Below are 21912 nucleotides of genomic sequence, written 5' to 3'. Positions count from 1 at the left end.
TCTTTTCTCATGACTTTTCTGTGGAGGCCTGGCACAGTCCACTGGCTTTCATTAATTTCTAACAGTGTGTTTAATTTGGGTTTCCCACTGTTATGACTATTTGAAGGCTGGATTTAACTTTATGTATTTTTTTAATTCTCCCAGTGAGGGTTGCAGAAATCTGGAACATTTGAATCTTTCCTGGTGTGATCAGATTACGAAGGATGGTATTGAAGCACTGGTGAAAGGGTGTAGTGGACTAAAAGCTCTATTTCTTAGAGGTTGCACACAGGTACATAACTGCTTGGGTGATCCTTTAGGAATAAAATTTTATTTGGGGTTTTGAAATCTCCGTGAATTTAAAAATACAGATTTTGTTATAGTCTTTTGTTCAATATTACAAGATGTGTACGTTCTTTGGGCTGCTTTGCTGTGCTTTTAATTTCTTGTTTCTTTTCCTATGTCTGATATGTCCTAAATACAGTTAGAAGATGAAGCATTGAAACACATTCAAAATCACTGTCATGAACTTGTAATCCTGAATTTGCAATCCTGTACCGTAAGTATTTGAAGCTTCAAAAGATACATTCACTATTAATCATAAACCATTTTGAATGCTAATGAATTGATCTGCTACACACTTAAATAATTCAAATAGTACATCTCTACAGTTTATAGAATTTTGTGTGTAATAGAGGTCTTAAATGAGCTGGCTGCTCTTACAGCTGAGTGTAGATTTGGAGTGTTGGGTTATTTTTTCCCATTCCTTACATCTCTTGGCTGTAGCGAGCTCTAGAGTAAGAATTAACTGCATTCATTCAAATCTCATGAACTGTGAATGCGCTAAACAGTGCAGTTTTACAGATGTAGTTCTTGTTCTCTCATCCATTAAGGTAAAACATGTTGGTCTGTTCATAATTTCAAGGCTTCTAATTGAGCAGAAGCCGTATTCTGGGCTACATAATTGACAATAAAATATAATGGCATTGTAACTGAAGATGGTTTGGAACCATCTAGGTAGCAGGGAAAGGGCATGGATTTTCAATAGTAAGAACACATTCATTTGTAATAACTGGGAATCATAAATGTACTTCTAATTCTAATTAAAGAGTACACACAAATGAGATTTGCTCTGTTTTCTGTTTGCTTTTATGTTGTTTCTGATGTGAGTCTTTAGGAATGGTAAAGATCTCCATTTAGATTTTAAATGTATCTCAGTCCCTCTTTGTTTGTAAATAAGCCTCAGAAAATATTGAAATAAATTAGAATTTCCATGTTTCTGTCATGCAAATTTGAACAATGTAGTTGTTAATTTTATTTTTTTTTTGCTTTTGGAAAGTTTTCTACAGTTTTATTGCTAGGAGGTATCATAAAATCTGCTTGTACTAAAACTTTCAAATCTGTATTACACATTATTCTGGAATGAATTTGGGATGGGACCTTTTTTATTATGATTGGATGAAGAGTTTTGGACCTAATAGGTTTCTTTAAAGCGTTAAAACGTTTTGGAGTGTTAGGGATTATTAAAAGTTACATTAAAAATTGTGGAAATTAAGAACAATGGGAATAGAAATCTTGAACTTCCATGAGCCAGATGCTTAGTGAAAGAGAGAGAATATTCAGACTTTTCAATCTAAATTTAGGTGCCCAACTTCAGTGGATCCTGAGTGGCACCTAAGGATAACGGAAATGAAAGGAAGTTCCTTCTTTTGGTCAGAACCACACTTTAATAAATAAAGTCATAATAAATAAGTCATGAGCCAATAAATAAATAAAGGACATAATTTCTTCCTCTTTCACTTTTCCTTTTGCTGTTCTGCTCCTCCAAAGTTCTTTCTCTTGTGCTTTACCTGAGACTGATGAGATACATCAAGGCCAGCCTTTTCTGATTATTTTTGTGGAAGGCTCTTGCAAGGTCTGATGATACTCAGTTATCTCCTGCTTGAAAGGAACGTTGGCATAGAAGTATACCAGGGCTTTTCCTTGGCCAGTATGTTTGTTGTCACGTAGCTATAAAGTACAACCAAAAAAATGTCATGAGTGAAAGTATTTTTCCTTTTGATTTTTTTTTGAGGTGCTAGCCTGTGTGTCCTACCTAGTTATGTGGGCTTTAAAGCTTTATTTCAGTGGAGATGTTGTACTTGCTGTGGCTTAGAAGCCTCCTTCCAGAAGCAGCCAGGCTCTTTATCAAAGAGATCAAAGGGTTAGCACTGATTTTCACCCAGCAGGTCTCCTTGTGCTTTATATGATCCACACTTCGATTCTAGTGGCTCTGTTTTATGGACCTTGTAAAATGCCAGGCCAGCTCCAGCAGCTATGGAATGAACTGGTATTAACTCTGGAAACTGCATTTCTGAAAGGGGCCATCTTTACAGTGTAGAAACTGGGGACTTGCAGGCATTTTTTTTTTAGCACTTTTCTTTCCTGAAAGGGATGTGGGCATTGACGTCACAATTTCAGAATGAAAAATGCTCATATCTAACTTGAGGGTTTTGTCTATCTCCACAAAATGTACATATCCTTACCTCCAAAGTAGTTCCTTTTCCCAATAATAGTGTCATGAATATCTCTCAAAGGGAACAAAACGGTTCCAGAAAGTATCTTCTTATCTGTAGATCATGCGCATCCTTCTGGATCCACAAAAAGAAGATGACTTCCAGTTTTCTGTCTAGAATAATTTTTATTTGACAGAACGATTTGCAAATGTGAACCACTGACATTAAAAAAGTGCTGGGTTGGGGGGGGAGGGGGCAAAAGGTGATCTCCCTTTGTGCTGAGCCACTGCTATTTCTTACCCTGTTTTTCGTCTATGAGAGGTAAAGTTTGTGGTGATAGCCTCAGAAATATGCTATAGTAGTGTTAGTGTACCTAGATGAGTGGCTTATAAAAGGAATGTGTATTTTCAGAACAAAATATAGTAGAGGTCTTTGTTACTGTTGGAAGAGTACTGTTAGGCCAGGAAATAAAATAACCTGTCTCACCTTGAAGGATTTAATTTTTCTGTAGAAAAGTTAAATTCTTCGAGTTAGGGATGGGAGGAGGAGAGAATATTTTTTTCCAGAATAGGAGACCTGTAAACAAAATAATATTTGCACACACACCCAATAGCCTACTTCCTGTTGCTCTTTTGTGTGCAGCTGCACCGGGGCTACTTCTTATAGTTCCTGTCTCAGGGAGAAAACACTTTTATTCATATTGCAAATTTAGAGTTACTTTTTTCAGACTATGTAGTACAAAACAATTTTGAGAAATTAAAAACCCTCTTTTGAGTTAAATCCTTCAGCTAAGGGCAACTGCGTAGGGTAGGGCAAACCTGGCTTTTACATTTGCCTTCTTTAAAGAATGGATTATATATAGTTGTTTACCTGTAACTCCTTCTTTGAAAAATTACCTGGAGGTAAAGGATTTCTACCCTTGAGTTCTGCTGCTCCAGTGCAAAACAGATAGTCAGCTCTTCTGCTGTTGAGCTTTGTGCTCTCTTTTATGCTGTTCCTGAACTTACCCAGTCACTGGAACAAAAGACCCAAACTCGGGAAACATATAAGCAGCAAACTATTTTGCACAGTGACAACTACAATAAAAATATATATATCTATATATAAATTATAAAGCAAAGTGAAAGAGGAAGACAACAAACTCCTCTTCCTCTATGCTTCAGACTGCCTTTGAGCTGTACTTGAGATATGTGGCAAAATACATAGATAAGTAGGAATTGTGTGTGTTGATTATCATTCTCTGTTATCAGTGAACATGGTTTCACAGTATTTTTCGGTTGAAAATCTGCAGGTGCCATAGTTATATACAGTATGACACGAACAGTTCAGTGATATAACTTGATTTTTGTTCTTAGCTGATTGCTTGATAACAAAGTAACTTCAACCTCCTTCTGTGTTGCAGCAAATTTCAGATGAAGGCATTGTAAAAATCTGTAGAGGATGCCACAGACTTCAGTCACTCTGTGTCTCAGGCTGTAGCAACCTTACAGACGCTTCTCTCACAGCGCTTGGTCTGAACTGTCCGAGGCTGAAGTGAGTATGTCAGGTGCATGTCATGATTGTGCCATGTTGTTGTTACTGGCCTGATCTAAGAAATTCACTTATAATCAGCTGATGTCCACAGGTCTGATTTAGCTTTTTGTTGCTTATGTTGCTTTTGTACCAGCTGAATGGAAACTTGAGGGCTGGTCCTCTGTAGCTAGCATTATGAATGTAGTCCACTGTATACTGGAAAAACAAAAAGTAATATATTTATGACAAATAAAACATGTTGAATCTGGCAGTTCAAATCTGTGCCTCTAGCTAAATAGTTAAGGTACTAATTACAAACCAGAAGAAAAGATGATATAAAGCCCATTATTTTTTTTAAAGATAAAAATATCTGTAGTTGTGTTGTGTCTTGCGATGTTTGTCCTCTGATGTGGTCTTACGCAGGTGTCTTGCAAAAAAAAAAAAAAAAAAAGCTAAATCATACCTGAGTATTGTATTCACAGATTTTATTATAAAAGTGTTTTTAGTATGCTCTGCAGTACATTCTGGCATTCTTAAACTCTGATACAGTGTTTGCTAATGTCTCTGCAAGCACTGAGGATTTAAATTTAGAGGTTATGTTTTGAGTAATAGGGGCTTGTCAGTTAAAAATAATATAAACCTTTCCATTGGTGCAATTTGCATTAACAAACATGGTGGTATTCTTAGAAGTGGGGACAGCTTCAGTTTTAATAGTAAAGCTCAGTCATGCAGCAGCTCTCTGGTTGTAGAGACATATACTTTTGTAAGGTCTAATTTTAATGTAAATTTAATCAAAACAAAGAGTTTTGGATGACGCTGAATTGCCATTTATGACAGGAACATGCCGGAGTCTCAACTTTTTATACTTCAATCACAGATAAATGGAGGAAAGTGTAGATCATAAAAATCAGGGAAACTACATTCAAATGAGTGTGCTGTCATGCAGTGTTCCTGTAGCTGATTGAGTGAAAAAGAGCTTTTTTTACTGTAAAAAAAACAAACCAAAACCATCCTTAAGACAGTTCTGGAGTGACGATCCCCTTCATGTAACCATTCATACTTATAAAAGCTTACGTGTGCCTGTGTTTGGGACTTAGGAGTCTTCTGACACACTGAATGATGTTTCTTAGAAAGCTATGCTGGTCTTTTCCCATGATTTCTCTCATTTTCTAAATTCCCAGCTCAGATGGGAAATGAGGTCTGAAGCGCTGTTAGTTGTGCAGATCTTTCCAAGGACTACTACAGCTGTAGCAGGAGTTGTTTTGCCTTTGATAGGTAAACTGTTAGCCCCTGTCTGTGCCACGAGGGGGAAGGCGTGTGCCGCTCTTCTCCTTCGATGAGGAGCAGGATAAGGAAAAAAGGACCCTTTGCATTGATTGCTGCCTGATGGAAGGCCAGGTGATGGTTACAGCTAGACTTTTGGGATCATGTATGGAAAGTACTTGATAAAAATTGTTGCAAACCAAAGAGGAAATATAATTCCACATTTGTTCATACTTTCTGATTATTTCAGTGTTGTGTATGAAAGAAAACGCTCCTGCCTCTGTTGGGCGTGCTGCTCCTGTTAGGAAGCTTCTGAGTATTTTCTGTGCTGTGCTACTCTCGCTTCACTTCAGGGTCTCATCCCTTTTAATGTCTGCTCATTTAAGTGTTTTGATACCTTCATTATTTTTCTGGTTTAGTACTTTTAAGTGTTTAAATACTAGTAGATGTTTTGGTGAAGCCTATTAAGAAAAGCACCCCTGAACCATGAGTGTCTTTGTCTAGGTGGGGCTGTGAAAATTAGGATCAGCTTTCCTTTAACTGCACCAATGTTCTCTCCCACCTGCTGCTAATTCAACAGCAGCAGGGAGGTGCTGTGTGCAGAGATGCTCCAGGTGTGCCCAAAAGACATCTGTAGGCCATGAAGGCAAGTGTGAGGTCCATCTTGGAGAACGTGGCTTTGTAAGAGTGGGGAATCTGCTCTCGGGTGTCATTTTGCCTCATCAGCTCCTGTGCTAGGTACTTTGTCATGAGTCATTGGATGGGAAATAAATGTCAGCTGTATCTGGAAAAGAAGAGCCATCTGTAATTAAGTGCAATCACTAAAACAAAGCAAAAAATAGAACTTTGCTCCATTTCATGCTGACCAGTGCCTCCCCACCTGTTTTTCATACTGGGACCTGATTGATGCAGCATGTGCAGATACAGCTCACCCTCCCCATTCTGCTCTTCTGGCTGACTACACACCCAATTTCAGGAAGGAAAGAGCTGCTACTCTTCTGCTTTTTTACCCCCTGTTCCCATGTTCTTCAGAGCTTTTCAAACAGATGTGCAGTAAGTAGCTTCCCCACTATTTTGCACACTGCAGATGTCATTTTCCTCTGCCCCTTTAAAGTCAGAAATGTGATGGGGTTGGGGATCCAGTGGTTTTAAGTGTAGATGGGTTTGAAAGCAAGTAAATGAGGCAAAGTGAAGGGGGTAGCAAATGCAACCTGAATCATGTTTTTTGTGGTGGTGTTGGGTTTTTTCCCTTCCTCTCTGGTATCCTAGGTAATTTTCAGAGTAGCGGAGAGTGTTTTATGACAGTCTGCTAACTGCCCTTGGTGGAAGGGCACATAGGGCATAAATGTGAGTCTGGAGAGAAAATCCAGTGGTGTTAGAGCTATCCGTTTGGAGAGCAGTACCTGTCCTGTACCTCTCTGTGGACTGCTCTCGAGTTTCCATCACACTTCTGAACCTCGTTGAAGAACATCACTCTGGAAGTGGTTATCAGGGCTGTAACCAGTGGGGCAGAACCTCTAAACTCAGCTGCGCTCTTGCCTGTGGCTTGGAGGAGACTGATCCAGCAAAGCCATAGTCAGAGCCTGTATCCTGTACTCTGGTGGGCTTGTTTTTTTCTTGTGCACACAGTGTGGCTTTTCCCTTTGCATTTTTGCCCATGGGGAGTGTGCTTTCTAATGACCTCCTAAACTAGTGGAAGGATCTAGAAGCCTCTAAGCATTACCCCAGCAAGAGGCTCTCTTGTCCATCTTGCCCTGCCTCCTCCCCACTGACCCTGGCATAGAAGCGGTGTTTGCTGTGGCCAGTGGGTAAGCTGCACTTAGTTGGTGCTTCTCATTGCACAGTGCTGTGGTTTCCCCTTATCCATCTTGAAACTTACTGCACTTGCAAAGCAAAAAGTGTTCATTAAACTAAAAAGAGGATAAGAAACAGTTATGAGACTAGATGCTATGTACTAGTGGTGCTGCTTGGGGCAGTTGACTTTTTTTTGTCACTACTGCTTCCCAATACCTCTCCAAAGAGTGTGAGGTTTATCTTTGCAAAACACTGTGTTATTTTCTTTAAGGCTGTGTTGGTGTAGTTTACTGTCTTTGTTGCGGGCTTGGAGAACTTGAGCTCCTTGCTTTCTGGTAACTTGCTTCACTGGGCTTCATGCAGAGGCTCTGAGGGAATTTCTCAGAGTAGTTTCTCAGTTTTGTGGCTTCCCAACATCCTGTGCTTAGATAACAGGTTTTCAGTGCAGCCTTCATCTGCATTTTCCTTAACTCAGGCTCTGTTCTCCCCCGTTTTTCCTCAGATGGCACATAAGAAAACTTGAGCATTATGCTGACTTACTGAAATGAGGTCAAAATGCGTATAATTAAGTGTAGTTTTTTTTCCACTAAGTGTTGAGAAGATTTGAAGATTGAACTTAATCTGTTCTGTGACTATTGGAATCTTCTAATAAGCTGGATCAAAGGTCTGCCTAGTGCTCTTTAATTGCAAATCACTGTGAAAAATAGGCATATATATATATATGTGTGTATATATATACACACACACGCACATTTTATATATATAGATATATATACACACACACTCACACGTTTGCTAATCAGAGCTTTAAGTTGCAGAAGACGAATTTGTATCTCAAATGCATTTGCTTTTATTTATGTTAATGTTTTCTTATTTAAAACCTTTTCAGGATTTTGGAAGCTGCAAGATGTTCCCATCTCACAGATGCTGGTTTTACCCTTCTAGCACGGGTAAGGTTCATTTCAGAGGTTAGAGCTCCCCTTGTTTCCACTGCTGCTGGGCAGCTGTGCATTGGTGTAGTCCTGCTGGGGAAAAATAAAAATAAAGTGAGAACTCAGAGGAGGAGAGGACTAAAAAGATTTTATTTCTGGGTTATACTTAGAGCTACAGCTTGATCTATTTTGCCATCTACCATGGAATTTTTTCCCTTTTTTCCCCTCTTTTTTTTTTTAGTATGATTTAATTGGAATTATTATGCTTAACATAAATCTAAACTTGTAGTATGTATTCTAGCCAGTTTTCCCCTATAAAGCTGACACATGTCCTTGTGATATTTATACCAAAAAATATCACCATGTAATAGATTATTCTGAATGTACATTGAAGTGACAAAAATACTTACATTATACATTTTAAACTATAAGCACTTATGCCCCGATTCATGCTTTAAATATGTAAAGTAAGCATATGAATTGTGTAAAATGCTTCAAGTTAAAATGTGTACGCTTGCTGGTTCAGGAAATCTGAACACAAAAATAATACTCTGTAAACAGGATTCATTTACACCTCTGATGTAAAAGTCACAACTTTACATCATTTTGATGAATTTAGTCACAATCAGCCATTGAAAGCACTTCTCAAAGCTCCCTAGGGGTCTCACAGAATATTGGGAAACTTGCTTCTATTAATGTGAAGTGCAGTTTTTTCCCAGCCTTGAAGTGGACCCTATTTTAACATTTTCAGTATTCAGTAGCAAAGCAAATTGTTTTTAAGGCTTCTTTCTAAAGCGTGATGGTGAAGAGATGTTTCACAGGCTTATGTGTGTTTCAGATGAGTTCAAATTTCCCCTTGGAGGCTGTGCTTTCCCATATTACTAGTTCTGTGCATGATTTTATGTCTATGTGGTGGTTTATTTTGTCTTTTGTTTATCTGTATGGTTTTTGTTTCTTTTAGAATTGCCACGAGCTGGAGAAGATGGACTTGGAAGAATGCGTTTTGGTGAGATTTAATATGAAAGGGAATCTTGCATGTCCAGTGTAAGGATGCAGTGCCAATAAGTGCCAACGTTAGCACTTCCAGTTAAATGGGCTATGTTTTTTGTTAATAGTGCTGTGTTTATGGTAGTAAATAAAAATAACTATTGGGAAATATTTGAAGAGCAGCAGATGCTTGGGTGTTTTCCAAAAATACCAGAACCTTCATCTGATGGAGAAAGAGAGCCCCTACTTGAGGGTTGCCCTCCTACTGCCTGTTGCTTATGGTTGTTCGGTTTCTTTTATTTCTAGATAACTGACAGCACATTGATACAACTCTCTATACACTGTCCTAAGCTACAAGCATTGGTGAGTTTAACTCTTTTTGTGTGAACTTTGATACATACCTTCAAAATCACACGCATACACAACTGCTTCAGTACAAAAACAGGCTGTTTACTCGATCTAGAACAAGTTCATGATGTTGTATGATGCTATATGCAGAATATATGCCAGTTTCGTGAGTATTCTAAAAGCAGCAGGCTACTCCTGAAATATTTACATGCATTGTGTGATTAAAAAATATTACCAAATCAGTAATAACCAGAAAACTTACATTTTATGGTTAATATCCTTCATATTTGATTGCTTAGTTAAAATAATACTTTCCATAGGCAACTCAGACCTTTATTGATACTCTCTACGTGTTCACTAATGATTTTCTTAGGGAGGATGACATATTCAGTATTTGCCTTAAAAAGCAAAACCACCCAGTGAAGATAAATGTAATCACTCTGGAATCAGTTTTGCATTCGACCAGTTTTTCCCAAGGACAACATTTACATAAAAAATTCTGAAGGGTTTTTCGACTTAGACTTTTAAATGTAATTGGAGAGGATTGAGAGGTGTCCCTGCCCGTGGCAGGGGGGGTTGGACCAGATGATCTTAAAGGTCCCTTCCAACCCAAACCCAATCATATGATTCTGTGATTGAGATGTCTTCAGTGGGGTACCCTGCTTACTGTATTTCAAAGAACTGGGTTTTAGGGAGTGGTTGCTTAGATCTTTCAGAACATCAGGAACCATTTCAGGTGACATAAATTTGGCTGTTCTTCAGACAGGGTACTCCAAAATGAGTAGACTGTCCTATCACCAGGACCTCCTGTGTTTAGAGCCAGTTGTCCCATGAGTGTAGGTTTGTTATATACTGATTCAGATCTGCGTGAGAGAACAAGTATCTTTATAATCTGTTCTTAGATGGGCTTAAAGGAAGGTTTCCTGCTTCATTAATGACATTATGTTATGATTAGTTGGCGTTACTCAGTGTTACTAAAGTAGCAACGTGTGGAGAGATGGCTTTTAAAAAGGATGTTGTTCACTATTTTATTTTTGCTTATTAATTGACCACTCTCATTTCTGCACCATAATTCTTAATGTTAAGCCAAACAAGTTGTCAGGAGATGGGGAGCCACTTGGACGAGTCACTTTCTGTTCTGCAACAGATGCGTTTTTGTGTTGTAATTCTAGTTTTAACCAGTACTTGCAAGAGATTTTTTGTACCAGTTCTGCTAGTGCTTCACCAGAAACACCATAAAATGTCGTAATTTCCAAGTATTTTTTGGAACCTGCTCCTGTTTGCTGGCCTTTGTGTGTCAGCCCACAGACAGGGAAGTGTGGCGTTGGTAAAAAAAAGTATGCTTTTTCTAAGGGAACCAGGAAAATGGATGTTTTGGTGTATATCTGGTGTGTAGGAAGGATACCTGCTCAAAGACTGAGTGAACAGCAGTGGCTGAGAATTACAGGGAAAGGAAGAACTGAGTAGCAGGTGCCAAATACCTGACCCTTCATACTTCAGATGTGAAATCCTGTTCTGCTGATGGTTCTGTAAACTTGTGGGGCTGTGCTTTAGCATGTGTTTCGCTATCTTTGCAGTTTAAACAGATATTTTGAAGTTGCAGAGATCAACTCTGAATTTGTTTCTTGGGGTTTGGAGACTCAGCAGACGGTGGAAATGAGCAGAGCACTCTTAGGTCAATTATAACCAACTGTTACCTCTTCATCAGTATCAGAGTCCTCAAATGCTTTTTTGTCTTTCTGGACTTAAGTAATTTCTGGTGAAAATGTGTAACATTTCTATATTCATTTATTAAAGAACCTGAAATACTCATACTATTTCTGGAGATGAGAATACAGTTGAATTCTTGATGTTGCTCACGCTGTTTCTCACTGTCACAACGTATCATGCCATATTTGATGTACACACAGCATTTAAGATGCAGTGACAATAAAAATAACGTTACCGTATCTTCTTGCTCCCAAGATTTCAAATAATTGTCGTCATCAGTTCCATGTTATTAGCACTTTCTAACAGGCTTATGAAATCAGAAAAAAACCCATTTAATACAGAGTATGTCTCATTTGGCATATTTGTTTTACAAAATTCTGCGAACTGAGCTGTACATCCTGTATTGTCCTTTCAGTACCAAACACAGTGTCTCAGGAAAGCTGAATTTTTATAAGCTGCTTACTTCCTGGGACGGAAAACTCCTAATTAGCCAGCAGGCTGCTTCATAAAACCTCCTGTCCTTCCTCCGAACAGCCCTGCTAGAAACAGTCTTTAACCCTGCAGCTGCTGATTGTTTCCAGGCTGTGAGCCCAACCAAATGCTCAAAGCAGGTGTAGGAGAGAATGTAAGTATTTCTGAGAGTTGATAGACCTGCAAAATGTACACATAAGGTAAAACACGCTTGATAGGGGTGAGCACTTCATTTCTGGTGCCATTTGGAGACAGCAGGCAGTAGCTGTGGTGTGGCACGGAGCTGCTGGCTGCTGCTTGTGCTTGGTGAGTGGGGAAAATCGATGTCTCATCATCAGACTGGAGAGGAGTTGCAGCTGTGTCTCTCGGTCTCTTCTCTGGTTACCTGTTCATCCTGTTGAGCAAAGGAGAAAAGAGAAGTTGAGGGGCAGGTTGCTCTAAAGGGCAGGACAGACCCCGTGTGTCTGGTAGCAGGTGAGAAATGCGCGTGACTGCAGCCAAGGCTACAAGGGTAAGCCACGGCTGCTGGTACTTGGGCTTCCTTGTCAGGCTGAAATAAAAGGAGATTGATGTGATACACTGGGTGAAGGGAAGGTTTACATGTTTGATTCAGAGGATTGGCAGGAGGTATTTTTCAGCAGTAGTTAGCTTGCGCCAAGTTAAAAAGCATTTTTAGGTTTTTGAAGTGTTTCTTCATTGGTTGCTGTCTGAAAAAAATCCTGTGGCAAGGAAATGCCACTTCAAAACCAGTCGCCGTTAGACTTGGGTACCAGTACAAGCAGGACACTGGGCTGAGCAGTAAGCAAAGAGCAAGCTCAGAGCACAGGGCCAGAGGAGTCCATAGATCCAGCACGTTCTAGTGCAGAAGACTCAAGCATTTCTCTCGCTGATGAGAGTTGTTCTTAAGCCTCTGAGCAAAGTCTCTTTCCTGTTGTTGGCATCATCACTGCTTCTTCAAAAGCCATGAATTCCCTGAAGGAACTGGGAAACTCCTTCGTGTGGTGCTGCTTCCTGAAATGCTGCAACTTCTTCCATGCTCTTGAAATTCAAGGGAGCAAAAAGGTATGCTGAAGAGGAGCAGACTTTCTTGGTTTATTATGCTGACTGTTGAAGAAAAGACCTGCTCCTGCAGCCGTACATGATGTTTATTACTCCTCGCATGTCCAGGCTGAGGTGCTGAGTGGTTTAGCACCTCAAAGTGCTCATGGTTTTCCCAAAATCAGGAGGTTGAACCTCTTCACTTCTGATGTTTAGAAGACAGAGTAACATAGGACTGAATGCTGTCATTAACTGTTTGCCTCTGTTTCAGAGCTTATCTCACTGTGAATTGATCACTGATGATGGGATCCTCCATCTGAGCAACAGTACCTGTGGTCACGAGAGGCTGCAGGTCCTGGAGCTTGATAACTGTCTCCTCATCACTGACGTGACCCTGGAGCACCTGGAGAACTGCCACAACCTGGAGAGAATCGAGCTGTACGACTGCCAGCAAGTCACGCGAGCTGGGATCAAGCGCATCAGAGTACGTGTTTGCTGCCAACTCCTGATGGGGATGCCCAGGCTGTTGGCACTGCTTGAGCTTGTATGAATCCTGCAGGTGTCCCAGGCGGGGGGGGGGGTGGAAAGACAGAGTCTGAGTGTCATTTTGTTAGGTCCCCAGCTCTAAAGGTAGCTTTTCTGCATGAGCAGTAGTAATTGTCTAATTCTGTTTATAACTCATAGCACTTTTGCTGTGGGAATGATGAGTGCTTATCTTCTGCTTTCTGTATTTTTTTTAAATACAGGCTTCTACGTTTTTAGGATTGTGCAGTGGCATTCTTTACCTCTCCTAAAAATAGACATTAATATACAGAGCAAAGCATCTGCATGGAGATTTCGGTCAATGGGTTGTAGCGCTGTTAGGCCCTGGAGTTCAGCCACAAACTCTCTTCCTCTGTGCACCTCCACTTACCTTGCGACGCAGCATTTCAAGCTTACTGTTAGATTTGTCTGCAGCTTCCTACCCCAAATTCATGTCCAAATGCTTTTGCAATTGGAAAGCTCATCCCTGATAGTGATTGCTGAGGGCAGATGCAGATGACTCCGTGCTGCTTTGTAGGATGAGAGAAGTAGGGAATATGAAAGGCAGGGCACAGACAAGTCTTAGATCAGGAGCAGGGGGTCTGTCTCTCCCTGCAGCATAACACTTTTTATTGGGAAATAAGTGGGAACCCCAAGCAGATGAGTGTGCCCAGACATTAGCATGCTTTGGCTGGACGTGACATGAGAATTATGCATCAGGAAGACAGCTTGGGTAGTTCCAAGCACATAGATGCTTTCTTTTCAGCTATCAACCTTAAAGAGAGCTGCCTTGCTGCAGTAATTGAGGTGTAGTGCTGCTTTTTACTACTTCTGCTTGTTTCTCTCCCATTATAATGTGGACTCTTCATCCACAGGCTCATCTACCTCACGTGAAAGTTCATGCTTACTTTGCTCCAGTAACTCCCCCTCCATCGGTAGGAGGGGGCGGACAGCGGCTCTGCAGATGCTGCATTATTCTTTGACAGTAAGTGCAACCATACCGAAAATCGTGGTGGTCTTGTTGAAAAAAAGAATGGGACTGCAAGTCGGTGGAAGGAGTCGGTTTCCTGACAGTCCTAGTGGTGTTTGGTCATCCAGTTTTGTGACGAGAAAAGCATTCTCTTTTTTTTCCAGGTTAAAAAATTCTTAATGTACTGTGCAGCTGTGGATTAAGTTGGTGATGCTTTGGTTTGTATTAGTAACTCCTTCCTTCTGTTGGCATGAGAACTGCAGTACCGTGTGAAACGTGGGGGCATTTCAGCGTAGCAGCTTCTTGGTGCGAGTTCACTAAACTTGGGAGTTAATCTGTATTTGTAAGCACTGAGTGTGTGAAGCTCTAACCTAAGGTGGGGCTCAAGTCTGTCACACCAAGGAACTGAACCTGCTGTTCTGTAATATACACGACAGATCAAAGATCAGGTTTAAGGACAAATCAGCTTTAGCAGACATTGACCAAAAAAAAAATGCAAGGTACTCATGAGCTCTTGCAGCAAAACAGCTTCTTTTTCATGATTCAGCGTCCTATTTAATTACATTACAGGACATAATAGGTAATGTCAAAAGGTAAGCCTGTACCTCAAGATAACTATAGAAATAGAAATACTTCTTAAGTTTTTGAGCTTGGTTCAGTTGAACTCTGTGTTCGTCTAAAGCTTGCCCATCACTGAAGCACGTTTTACGTGTGATGCCATCAGCCTTTACAAGGGGTAAGGAATCCACTGCAGTCGAGCTCATGTGCTCTGCTGGCATTGGCTGCCACTCAGACGTGGTGCTTCCTGTAACGCTGCTCCTGGGCATCCTCAGCAACCTCCTCGGTTTGCAAGGAGGGGCTGCAGCAGGTCTGAGAGGAGGGGTGTGTTACTCTGCTTTTCTACAGCTGAGGAATGGAAAGCAGGGTCAGTTACAGGAGCTGGGATGGAGGGAGCTGTTTGTCTCACCTGTTTTTAGGGACATAGCAAGCAGCGAGGCAAATAAAGCTGGAGACAGGAGTTGAACCAAACCAAACCTGTGGTTTTCAAATGTAGAAAGCCAAACTCTTCACATTTGGTTTACTGAAGAAGCTGTCAACTTCTGAATGATAGTAATAATAAAATCTATGTATTAACTTTTCAGGCCATGCTTTCATCCTTAGTTTTTCAGTGCTAGAGGGTTAGATGAATAAACTTTTTTATATTAAGCAACTTAATTATCTGAGATAACCTAAACTGTTCAGAAAGCTTTTTTGTGTAAGATTGACTATGTGTGTGTAAGAGTTCAGGGCCTGTGCATTTACTGAAAATTAACAGATACTGGCTTAAAACACAGTTGGAGAAGCTACTACTGGATGGTACTTCGATTTGCCCCCCAGATTTTAAGCTACTTTTTAAAAGGAGTGTGAACATTGAGACTTGTATGGACAACAGCAGCTTCACACATGAACAGATGACGGGGATGGTAAATTAAGATCTCAGTACCTGGGTGTCTGTACAACTACACAAGCAGCTACTCGGGGCTTGCTTCGCACAGCAAGGGAGGAGCGTTTTTACAGCCCTACCGACAGGTCCAGTCAGGTGCTGCTGCACTGCAGAGTTTTAAGCAGATTTTCTTCTCACCTGTACCAGGAAAGTCATTGGTCCCAGTCTGTCCAGATGTGCTGCCTTTTGTTGGCTCATTTTTTTTTCTAAGAACATAATGAACCTTGTGACTCTATTGCATTAAAGATGTACAAAAACAAATGGAACCTACTCTGATATAGGACACATCAATAAACAATCAGCTGATGTCACACTGGAATTTGTTTCCCTTATTTAAAATGTAACTGACTTTTTCACTAGAAGATCTACCTGCATGTGTTGGGTACAAGGTAAACCCCAGAGCTCATTTGCTTCCCTTATTTACCCTTACTGCTCAGGTAGGGCTCGTGGCTACTTCTGTTGTTAAGACTTAGATTATGTGTGTGTCATGGGAAAAAAAGTAAACAAAAAGAAAGCACATTTACAAAATTATTGAAAAACATTTATTATACTTAAATTGAAATGTGTACATCTTATTAAAAAACAAAAGCAATTTGCTGGTGCCATAATTTAATTCCAATTTCAAGTGAGCTGGACAAACTACTGTACAACTTTCAATATTCTTTAAAATTAGATATTTGGATACTTTCCAATCAAGGATTTTTCCACTTTTATAAAACATTTGGATTTGAATATGGTGTGAGCTGAAAAGACACGAGTGTCAGTTCAAGAAAATACTAGGACCAAACAATACCCAAAGATGAACAACTTATAGGCAGAAATGCTTAAAAGTACTTAAAATGTCACTTTCAGTGCAGAAAAAGTAAAAACAGGAAAGAAACTCTAGCTTTGATGAATTTAAATTTTCAAAATGCTACAGCTTTAAGAAGCTTTTCTGCTAAACACTTGAGCCAGTTATGAAAGAGGGCATGAAAACAAGTCTAAGTTGCTTTTTTTACCTGCTGTAGTAGTTGCTTACATCCAACACTGCAGCAAAAAAAGCAACTTCCCAAGCTGTTAAGCCAGAGATGAAACTTCCCAAAGGCACAACACCACAGCTGTGCAAAAGCTGTCATTTAATGCCTTTTGAAAGAGCCCCTCCGAGTACCCAACCAGTTGAAACTTACTGTTAACATAGGAAATGCTGTGCCGTGTCTTGACAAGAAATACCCAAAATAGTGAAAGAGCACATTGCCAGTTTCAAAGAAAAGTCAGTATTTGGTCATGTGGAAGAGGCACTGTAACAGCTGTACAGTATGGAGCAGAGGGCAAAGAAAAGTCAACAGAAAAGGTAAGATACTTGTCCATAACAGCAACTACAGCAAGGCATTTACCTGCTGGGGAGAGACTACAATGGTGTATTACATTTAGTGTTTCTTAAGCCATTTATTTGATGTTGCTGAAAGCTGTCGCAGCCCCGTGGTGCCTGTAGGTCATCTTCCCTCAGCAGCATAATCCCTCTAGGTCATAACAATCCACCTCTCACTGCTAGTATTTTTAAACCCACAATTTTACAAGCGAAGAGTTAAACTGCAGCAGTGCTCCGCAGAGAACCTAGGAAACTAAACATAAAGGATGCATAGGCAATTCTTCTCCATTAAATTTGTTAAAGCAAAACACAATTACTTGGTACCCCATAGGATTTATATTAATCCCTCCAATAAGGTACTATTGATAATGCAGTTTGCTGCATGCATATATTGCATCTGTCTAGGGCTTCTTCAAAGCCCTGTTCTGGCATTTACACTTCTTACATACACTCTTATACACAATTTACACGGGAAGCTGTTTTGACAGCTTTACTCTCAAAGACCCAACGACCTGATCACTATCAGCAAAACAACTCATCTCCACACAGATCAGCATGTGCTGTGCTAACATCAAAAAATAAAACCAGCGTAAGGTACAAGCAAGTAATAGACAAACTGGCACAGAAAGGTAAATGCCCCAAAGTGAGTTTACATTCATCTCCAACTGGATACAGATCGCAGAAAAGCAACAGCGCTTCGCTTCTAGAAACTGTATCTACTGGCCATAATTTGCCTTGATTCAGTAAAGGGCAAGCACCTTTGCTTACATTGTCTTCCATGCCTGTACGTAAGCTGTCATGGCATTAGACCTCTCATGAGGACACTTGGCTATGGCAGTGATAAGAAAGTTCACCTATCAAACAGCTCATTAGAAAGGTCATTTTGTGTTTTCAATATGAAACATCTTATACGGTGAAGTTAGATCCTAAGGTTTTGGATGATCTTCGTAATCTTTAGGCAGGACTTCATTCTGTGTTGGAGTATCAGTCTAGCAAGTGTGTGACATCACTTCAAAATTATATGGAAGCCTTCACCATTTTCAGCTGAAGAAGAAATAAAATGTCAGTCTTTCATAAACAGAACCATAAATTTACTACCCACCCCACCAAAACATCACAGCATGGACTTGGTTTGTTACTGTGTAGAAGTGGTTCATTGCTACTATGAAATACTAAAACATATGGAAGAGCAGGAGCTTGCTCTTCAGACTAAACACCTGAAGAATAACTTCTTAAAATCTCTTTTCTTTAAAAATCTCTACTCCTTGCAAGTTAGAATGCTGATAAAGTGCAGCTGACTTTAAAAATACAGCTCACCTACAGCAAAAACACAGCTTTTCACTTCCTACTTGTGCTGAACAAAAACAAGTCATGATCAACAGTTTGCACCTTGATCTTCAAAGTTGAGACAGTTCATGAAGGTAAAATTTGCACAGAGTCAAACCTGTCCACTGATTACAGCAATTTCCTGCCACCAGAAACAACCTGGGCTCCATAGAAAGTGTGAGATTCATTGGAAACACCCAGCGCTGAAGAGGGAGACCTGCAGCCACGTACTGAGGAAAGCTGAACAACAATGTTCAGAAACAACAATTATGTTTATGTCAAAAAAAGACACCATACCTTTTATTGTGGTGAATAAGAAACAACTCTCATCTTGAAAGTTTTGAACCATCTGTAAAAAAAAAAAAAAAGGTTTGAAACTCTCCTGAGTACAACCAATGCAAAAAATAAAGGTCAGATATTAAATACAGCCTTTCTAAAGCAATTGCATATTTCTGCTTTTATTCAGCAAGTGACAAGCATATACCAGGTTAAATTAAAATACATTACTGTGAAAATACTGCTTGTTAATCCTCTGACCACCAGTTGGGAACCTATTACTGTTGGCTGTGTTTTTGGAACTCTAAATATGAGCAGCAGATGCTTCAGTAAGATGAGTTCAACAGTATTTAAATGCTCCCTGCCTTTGGGCACGTTCAAAATAAATACTAAGTAATCCCTGCAGCATTTCAGAACTATACAGACCTGCTGCATTCATAATTTGAATTTATTCAGGTAGAGGAAGAGTGACATTTAAAGGATCCTTCTGCTCATTTTGATGTAAAGGAAAATCTAAATGTCAGAGAACACATTAATAAAGAAGCAAGCATAAGAAAACCCATTCTATTTAATTCATAAATAAAATTTGTCAAGAAAATAAAAAAGTTTCCATTACCTGATCACTAACAAGAATGTGGATACCTGTGGGACCCTGTCTGTAAACCTGGTTGATCTGATGCAAAGGAATATTAAATGCCAAAGCGAGCTTGCGTGTGACTTCTGAGGCTGCCATTTCTTCCAAGTAGATTGCATGATAAACTACAACAAAAACAACAACAACAGATTAAATAAGCACAGTACTAATTGGTAACAAGTAACTGCATGAAAAAAATCCGATTATTTTTTTATACCTCAGCTTTAAAATACAGTAAGAGTTAGAAACCTTTACTTTTCTCTCCCTCTGTTCCCACCAAGAACCACGACCTGCCAGGACTTTCCTTTCCAGGTAAAGCCACGAGTGCTTCTCTCGGCCAATGGGGAGGCTTCTGTTTGCTCTGACACTGAAAGCAACTTCCACATTTTTTCCTGTATCCGGCACAAAAGGGCACAGCCACGTCCAACCTGAATGGATCTCTACAGAGCCACCTGAAGATGACTTCTGAAGTAGTTTTGGACCATCCCAAAAGCAGCACCTAATACGTATGACATGGGGATGCAGATTTTTTTTTTGGTAAAGAAAGCCTTTTTCAACTGTCTGAATAAATTTCCAATGTATCATCTCAAGCTGAAGATTGGTGGGGGGCAAATACAACACAGCAAACTCAGTTTGATGCTGTATTTACAGCTCTACAGCTTTAACAGTGCTGGAAGCCCATGGCAGCTCGACATTTGCACATTCTTCTGTCCCAAACCAAAGACAGAAGATATCCAGAGGGAAAATACATATTTGACAGAGCCAGAATCCTATTTACAGATCCTCCTCCACCTCCATGGAAAATACACAACTATTATTAGAGCAGCAGCCGAGGCAGATTTCAGTTGGTTGGGGAGGGAGGTCTCTTCACTCAAAGCCACAAGCATGAAAAGAATAATTTCAAATAGCTCTGCTCCCTTAATTGGAAGATTGACATGAATTTACAATTAAATACTGAGCTCCCACCTGGGTTGAAACCACAGCTCAGGAAAACAATACTAAAATCCTGAGCCCGTACATTGCTCGGCTGTTTTGCCCTGTGCAAGCTCTACCAGTTTTAGTTCAGTTACACAGAAAATGACAGCAAAACTTAACTGAAAAATGGGAAAGAATCCAAGCGTTTTATCTGCGTGTAGCTTTTACACGCACCTACATTTATCTGGCTCATACCTTGGCTGTAACAACACACCTACCACAGCTAATTCGAGAGCCACTTAATTAATTTAATTAATTACCATATAACTACAGTTAGTCTTATCAATGGACTGGAAAAAATCAATGATTTACTCTTTAGGTTTTAAGGTTCTGTTCATCCTGTGCAGTGTTAAAACAGCAATGCCTGTTCTGAACACAGCTTCCTACGGTTTCTCTGTACACCAGAAACAGAAATTCAGCTTCCTCGCTATTCTTTTTCTCCTTCTCACTTATCTTGTTTTGATAAGATACAGAAATGTTATGCTAAGAGACCCCTGTGCACCGTACCGTATATTGCACCATTGCTGCTGTCACCATTGCCTGCGTCTTGTCTTTCCAGTTGCATGCTCCTTAATGGCTCTTGACAGACATAGATTGTTAAACGGGGCCTAACAGACCTGCAATTCAAACAAACCGAGTATCAGAAAAGGTTACTTGCCCTGGAAATAGGGAAATGGTGATGCCCCAAATGTGGATATGTGTAACTGAAATGCTTTTTTTCACTGACCATGTACACAGCAGGCTCCTTTAAACGTGCTGCTCCCCAGTTCCCCAGACACCTCTCACAGGCATCAAGGCCCATCCTGCCTATGACTTCCCAGTCTCCCAGTTCTAAGGACGGGGGATTTCAGTAAATGACAGAGCAAAACCCGCTCAACCTCACACTCAAGACATTACCTGGATTTCAGTGCATTGTATAGCCGAATTCCATCGGCTGGACCACAGATTTGTACCAGATCTTCTCTTGTCAGCTTTAATAAATCAGCACCTGGAGAAACACATGGGGATTTTAGGAAGATTATTTTAGAACATCTATACTTCTTTAAACAAATTGTATGTTCATTTAAACCAAGAATAACAGACTCCACCACTATAAAAATGGAATCCTGCAAACACAAACGAGAAACTAAAATTTACAATAAATTTTAGGGTAGGGTGGTTTAAACACATGCAAAATAAAGAGCAAAGAATATTTGATGGTTTCTCTGAATCATCCCAGGCAAGTTACTGCAATGCACTCAATTACACAAGACACTGCTAAGGGCTGCTGCAACTAAATCAGTGTGGTCAAATCGGCACATCAGCAGCCTATGGAGTGAGTCCAGGTTGTGGGACACCTCCATCCAAAAACAGTTTGGTTTTTATTAAATGATCCTGTGAATAAGCAATCTGTGAAAACAACTGCTTCCCAGAACAGTTACTTCAGAAAATGAAGCTTCAATATGAGACATTAAGCAGAGCTGAACAGAAAATGGAAGCAAGCAAACTTCTTAGAAGCAGCATGGGTGTCAACAAAGAAAACGACAGTCTGAAACAGCAGTCACTGGAATGAATCAATGGGAGGAAAGGAGAAAAACCAGGCAGTCTTTATTCATGAAAGTACTCCACAGAAAATCTAGGAATGCATAGATAAAAGCCAACAAAGTAATTTGTCTCAAGTATTTTGCCACGAGCAGAGTAAATCATAAATTTCCAACATTGCAAGGGTTGACTATAAGATACTGTACTTTCCCATTAGGTCCATGGTACGTAAAATAAAATCATCATCTCTCTGATTAACTAAGGAGCCTTAGTGCATCAGTCTGGATGATAGTGCCTCTATTGCCATTTCTTGCTTCTTGTGTGTATA

General features: G+C 40.0%; 2 protein-coding genes across 2 annotated transcripts in view; one reads left to right on the top strand and one right to left on the bottom strand.

The window, feature by feature from the left end:
- FBXL2 (F-box and leucine-rich repeat protein 2) overlaps positions 1-14550 on the top strand; it is a 28821-nt gene extending 14271 nt beyond the window's left edge. Inside the window, exons 7-14 of the mRNA XM_010179169.1 lie at positions 145-271; positions 464-538; positions 3877-4007; positions 7933-7993; positions 8937-8981; positions 9269-9325; positions 12801-13013; positions 13927-14550. Of these exons, the coding sequence (XP_010177471.1) occupies positions 145-271; positions 464-538; positions 3877-4007; positions 7933-7993; positions 8937-8981; positions 9269-9325; positions 12801-13013; positions 13927-14034 (817 nt within the window). The 3' untranslated portion in view covers positions 14035-14550. The remainder of the gene's footprint in view (positions 1-144; positions 272-463; positions 539-3876; positions 4008-7932; positions 7994-8936; positions 8982-9268; positions 9326-12800; positions 13014-13926) is intronic.
- A 1473-nt stretch (positions 14551-16023) lies between these two features.
- On the bottom strand, positions 16024-21169 carry LOC104536531 (upstream-binding protein 1-like; the record flags this gene model as incomplete). The annotated part of the gene is made up of 5 exons (XM_010179171.1): positions 16024-17896; positions 18476-18527; positions 19071-19213; positions 20571-20680; positions 20961-21169. Coding segments are annotated over 5 exons (552 nt in total), but the record flags the coding sequence as incomplete, so codon positions are not given.
- Between the last annotated feature and the right edge of the window lie 743 nt (positions 21170-21912).

The sequence above is a fragment of the Mesitornis unicolor genome, unplaced genomic scaffold, assembly GCF_000695765.1.
Source record: "Mesitornis unicolor isolate BGI_N332 unplaced genomic scaffold, ASM69576v1 scaffold24232, whole genome shotgun sequence".
NCBI classification, from domain to species: domain Eukaryota; kingdom Metazoa; phylum Chordata; class Aves; order Mesitornithiformes; family Mesitornithidae; genus Mesitornis; species Mesitornis unicolor.
Note: the sequence above shows the minus strand (reverse complement) of the source record. Positions and strands in the feature narration are given on the sequence as shown.